Here is a 5927-nt window from a genome sequence, read left to right as displayed (position 1 = left end):
CTGTAGCAACTTTTGACATGAGGAGAATGCCACTATTGATTCAGCAGGCTGTCTGGTATGTTGCTCACAAAATACTGATTTTATTCTCTGTAAAACACACTGAAAATCAGAGGGTCTTTTTGAATCTTTGCTGCTTCAGAGTCAGGGAAAAATTAGTAAAAGCTTGAGGTGCTGTGGGTAGTTATGTCTGAGTAGAGAGGAGCCTGAGGTCTGGGTAGTGTTTGTGTGTTAAATACCTTTATTTATTACAGCTTTGGTGTATGAAAACACTGCTGTCTTTTCAGATGTCGGTTGGGAATCATAATTTGCTTTCTTTAAGGCAATTGGTATCATCACTTGAGTTGCTTCATTGCATCTCATGGTGCACATCAATGTTTTTCAAGGACCCCTGCCAAGATAAAACACCTAACCTATTTTGTTTTGCCTTTTTTTTTTAGCATTGCTAACATGATGACCTGACAAGATATAGGACGGTCCTGACTATGCAGCGCAGGTACTGATGGGAAAGGATCCAATATGAGTGTAAATGATGTTGGAGGAAGACGACGCTTTGAGGATAGCGAGTACACGCTGCACATATACCCTGGGAGCATCGCAGAAGGGACTATCTACTGCCCCATCACCGCCAGGAAAACTTCCACGGCTGCCGAGGTGATTGATTCACTCATTAATAAACTTCAGCTCGAGAAAACAAAATGTTACGTCCTTGCCGAAGTGAAGGAGTTTGGTGGGGAGGAATGGATCCTCAACCCTACGGACTGCCCAGTCCAGCGCATGATGCTGTGGCCTCGCATGGCCCTGGAGAACCGCATCAGTGGCGAGGATTATCGCTTCCTCCTGCGAGAGAAGAACCTGGACGGCTCCATTCACTATGGGAGCCTCCAGTCCTGGCTGCGGGTGACAGAGGAGCGTCGCAGAATGGTGGAGCGTGGCTTCCTTCCCCAGCCGCAGCAGAAGGACTACGATGACTTGTGCAGCCTGCCAGACTTGAATGAGAAAACGCTCCTGGAAAATCTCAGAAACCGCTTCAAGCAAGAAAAAATCTACACCTATGTAGGCAGCATCCTCATTGTTATTAATCCATTCAAGTTTCTACCTATTTATAACCCCAAGTATGTCAAGATGTATGATAACCATCAGCTGGGAAAGCTGGAGCCCCATATTTATGCTGTGGCAGACGTGGCTTACCACGCCATGCTTCAGCGGAGGAAGAACCAGTGCATCGTGATTTCGGGAGAGAGCGGGTCGGGAAAGACACAGAGCACCAACTTTCTGATTCATCACCTCACTGCCCTCAGCCAGAAGGGATTTGCCAGTGGAGTAGAACAGATTATTCTTGGAGCTGGACCAGTGCTTGAGGTAAGATGAAAACTATAGTAGCGTGGAAACTTTTTAACGGTGGAAAAAAACCCCCTGCAAGTAGTTGGGGTTTTATTATGACACTAGTCTGGGGTTATCTGCTAAATGCTGATAATAAAGTTACAACAGTGTTAGCAATAACAGAAGGCTGTGTTTCTGCCTATGGAATACTACCTGCTTCAAAAAAAAGGAAGAATATGAGTACAGCAAATGGCTTTCTGACAAATTTATTAATGTTTTGTTTTCACTCAAGTGTTTCTTAATACTGGTATATCTCAGTGATTTTTCAGTTTGCAAATGGGAATGTAAAAGCCTTTCTTGAATTATCGGTAGCCTTTCTTTATAGTACATTGAAAAGAGAATTCATTGTACATAGTATATTGATAGTGTTGTATTTATGGAGTTTCTGTGCCCTCAACTTCATTGAGCTGGGGAAGAGATCAAAGGGAATGTTCATGGTCAAAATTTTATTTTTTAATCATAAGTATTTGATTTGGATGGTGCGATTAGTTACTTTATGAGGACTTTTCCTGTGTATGAAAGGAGATAAGATGAATTGCACCATTAACTTTGCGGATATGAAACTCTAAAGAGGGATACAAGCATTCATTAATCAATTTGCCTTTAGATTGCCGAAACTCTTTGAAATGGTTTTCCTTAGAATTGCCAATTTTGCTTGTTAAATAGTTTTGTTTGTTAAAGCCTGTCTGCACGTGGGTGATGTGAGCGTCAGCTTCAGCTGTGCTGTTGTTTTTCTTCGAAGCCACAGTACAGAGAGGTGGTTGATGGCTGCGTTTTCTTCTCTTAAAATAAAAAGTGGCTTCAAATAAAGGATAGTAAAACTCGTGGATTTGGGGGGATTTGCTTTCTATTTTGAAAGGGGTTTCTGGCAGTTGCAGACAAAGATATCTATTCTCTGTGTCTATGTTTGATTAATGAGTCTGAGGACTTGGGTCAGCTTCAGCTACCAGCAGAAGACTGGGATGTGCTCATGGATGTCTCAGCTAAGGATAAGTGAACAGCTTCATTTTGCAAAGCTAACAAGTTTTTTCATGTTTTCCTGTCAGGTAGAATGGGCTGAGCTAATTTAATCTGGGGTTAGAAAATGATAAAGTCATTTAGGATGGGCTTTGCCCTGAAAAGCAGCAAAGCTGTGTAACAAACTGAAGGTAAAGAAATGAAAAAGGCTTTTTTTTTTTTTTTTTTTTGACAATCTGCATGAAACCGTGTGTTAATTCTTTTAAAGCACACAGGCAAGTGGACTCCCCGTTCTTGCACTTGCCAGTTTTTCTCCTGTTGTGCAAGAGATTACAGAGCTGTTTCTTGCTGGAGCTGATCAGAAAATACCAGACCAGGCTCCGATAGTCTGTAGTTAATGGTTGTTACTGTGGTGACCCAATTAGGCGACCACATTAATTTTAAGAAAACAGGTATGAAAACAATTGTATTCCACGTCCAATCCTGTTACTTATTTGAAACATTTGCATGCCTGTTTGGTTTTTGGTATGCTTTTTAACATATCTTGTTGAACCAAGGTCCACTTTGTAGTTCTGTTAAGTAGTGTCAGAGAGAGCATCTCTGTCTAGCTTAGATTTCCATGGGTGGAGAAGAGAGATCTCTGTGAAAGAGAAGTTAAAAGGAAGCTTTGGGAATTGTTTTTTTCTTAAATTCTACTTTTTTCAGGAATAGATAAAATAGTCCAGTTGCAAAACTGCCCGAGCATCATTCAATCCACTGACGCAGTCTCTTAAATAAATGAACTGTTCCACCTACTTGAAAGATTAAATCTTCTCCCCCCCCCCAAACACAGACTTACAGTCATTGCTTATAGTCAAACAAGCTTGTGTCCAGAGGCAAAAAATAGAGGATGCCCATGAACTGCACGTTTCTTTGCTTTTCTTTCTCTGCTTCCTGTTATTTTATGCTATCGAACACAGAGAGAGGGTGCAAGCAATTTCAGGATGGTGCAATTTGAAGATCTCTGGTTATCAGGATCCCTGTTGTTACCCCCGTGTTTCAGGACCTGAAGTTTAAATCTACTTGCTTGGTTCTTGGATGGAGGGCAGCAGTGCAAACAGTTTACTGGTAATGCTGCTTTGGTGATGGCCACTTACTTCTTCCCAGGGATTGTTGCGTATGTTGGGATTAGGTACAGGGGAGGGATGCACTAAGCCTCTTTGCTTTCCTTTCGCAAGATCTGCAGCTGTTTTTAAGGGGAAAAAAAAAATCTGAATCATATCTGTTATTTCTTTTGATTTTGGAACAGAAGTTTGCATTCCTTCACTCTGGCAGCTGGACGGCTGCTGTTGTGCTTCCCTAGCTGCCTCCAGGTCTCTTGGAGAAAGTGAGGGTAATCCAGAATTTCTTCTGCTCTGCCAGCGCCAGTCCCAAATAGCCACAAATCATGCAGGCTTAAAGATAAAATGTGCATACTTCTGCTTTTCCTTCCCTTCCTAAAATTTCCTAAAAAAGGGATCTTCAGAGAAGATCTGTTTTAAAGGGTTGTGTTACCCTGCCACCCATTTGCAGATTTGACCTTTTGATTCCTTGCATTTGTGGTTGAAATACACTTTTCACTTCTCTGTAAGTTTAGATGCCAAACTTGTGTATTTTTTTTCCTCTTTTTCTTCATTCTTCTTCCCTCCTCCAGACACCTTCTTCGATCCCCTTATTTTCCCTCTGCATATTTAAAGTTAAATTACATTCAGCTTAGGCTTGTCTTGTGGGAGGCAGCGACATAACTTTTCATGCTGCGACTTCTGATTTGGGGAATGGAGCACAGCAAATAAGAGTTTACTTGGAACCATTAATCTCTTTTTCTTTCCCTGCTTGCAAAGCATTGCTGGTAGCATGAGTGTTTGCATCAAACCACCCGTTCCTGAGAATGCCTTTGCAGTCGCGTTCACACGGCAGGAGCGGAAGTGGAGCAAAATTAAGATTTTTTTTATTTTTTTTTCAGTGTCAGTGTTTTCTTAATTTACCTTTTTTTGAATAGCCTCAGGGCATTGTTTGTGAATTTTTTTTGTTGCACGAGATTCCTGTGAGCCTTGTCCAAATTGCATTTTTGGGGACAGCTGTCAAGGCAACCTGTTACTGCCATCCAAACACAGTAATATCATCCAGTAGTTGTATGTAGCAGTGACTGTAGTTAGAGGTGTGTACTGAAACCAAGCGTGTCTGTTAAAAGGTGTCTTTGACATAGGTCGTATGGATTTTCTTTTTCCTGCAATGGGATTTAATAGGCAAGCTTTTTTGTAGTGGTGCTCCTTGGAGTGGTTGCAATATGCCTTTTTTGTTTTGTAATAAATGATATTATAAAATATTTACATATTTATATATTACTTATTTGTGATAAATGATATTACTTAAAGACTGTACTTATTTTTCTCATAACAAGGTCCCAATTGGTTTAAAAAGGTGATTTTCCTTATGTTTTTTCTGTATTTTCCCCTCTTTTCTTATAAAGCACGTTTTTCCCCATAGAAGATTGCTTTTTCAGCAGGGTATCTGTAGAGGTAAGCTTACCAAAATTTTGCTGCCTGGCTATTCAGTTTCAAGACTGAGCTTCTGAAATTATTTTATGTGTTACCAGAGGAAGAGTTGCATGTGCTGCAATTCCGTTCTGTTTCTGATAGACTTCATGCAATACTTTAGATTAAATTCTTCATTATGTTCAGCTTGATGCTCCATCAGGGACCCAGAGTGAGTAGCTTTGCTGCCACGTAGGCAGTTTGTCTTTCATTTAGATGCCAACCCTGATATTATTTAAGAAAGCATCAAGGAAGCGTGCCAGTCAGGCAAATGCTTTACTTCAACAATTGTACTTTTTTTCAGAGAGGGGAATAGGAGGAGCTTCCTATAGGCAACTTATGCAGACCATGAAGTGTTTCTACTTCATTTCTAATTCCGAAAGCCACAATTAAAGGTTTGCTCTAAAAAAACCCCCAAAAGTCATTATCACAGGATGCCTAATGAAGGGTTGCGAGATACTGGAAGAGGTTGCCCAGAGGAGCTGTGGATGCCCCATCGTTGGAAGTCTTCAAGGTCAGGTTGGACAGGTTGAACAAGCTGATCTAGTGTAAGATGTCCCTGCCCATGGCAGGGCGGTTGGAATAGATGATCTTTGAAGGTCACTTCCAACCCAAACCATTCTCTGATTCAATTAGTGGTCTACCTGGAGAAGTGTGGTTTAGCCACAGGGCTGTTTTACCCCATGGGTAGGTAGCTTGTTCATGTGAACTTCGGATAGTATTTTAAGACCCTGTTTTCTCTTTAATTAGATTAGCTAGAAACATCCAGATGAACTTTATATTGGAAGCCCAGCTTGTTTTCATAGACATAAACCTTTAGGGGTGGGATGTTGATGTGCTGCTCCCCACCCCTCCCTGGGATCATCACCCTGTGCCAGTGCACGATGCAGCATGTGAGCATCCTCCTCCGTTCCGTGCAAAGCCAAACATAAACCATGCTTCAGCTTCCCTGGGGAGGTTTGAATGCAAGTTAATTTATGACATCATGTTTCTCACTCCAACCCCCAACCCCCCCCCCTCCCGCACACCACCCACAAA

General features: G+C 41.5%; 1 protein-coding gene across 1 annotated transcript in view; it reads left to right on the top strand.

Annotated features, from left to right (window-relative positions):
• The first annotated feature begins 446 nt into the window (after positions 1 to 446).
• Positions 447 to 5927, top strand: part of MYO9A (myosin IXA) — a 153589-nt gene continuing 148108 nt past the window's right edge. The window contains 1 exon segment of the mRNA XM_010571563.1: positions 447 to 1359. Coding sequence (XP_010569865.1) covers positions 517 to 1359 — 843 coding nt within the window. The 5' untranslated portion in view covers positions 447 to 516.

This window comes from Haliaeetus leucocephalus, unplaced genomic scaffold (assembly GCF_000737465.1).
Source record: "Haliaeetus leucocephalus isolate CR32 unplaced genomic scaffold, Haliaeetus_leucocephalus-4.0 Scaffold339, whole genome shotgun sequence".
NCBI lineage: Eukaryota > Metazoa > Chordata > Aves > Accipitriformes > Accipitridae > Haliaeetus > Haliaeetus leucocephalus.
The sequence above is the reverse complement of the archived record's forward strand: the minus strand, read 5'-3'. Positions and strand labels throughout refer to the sequence as shown.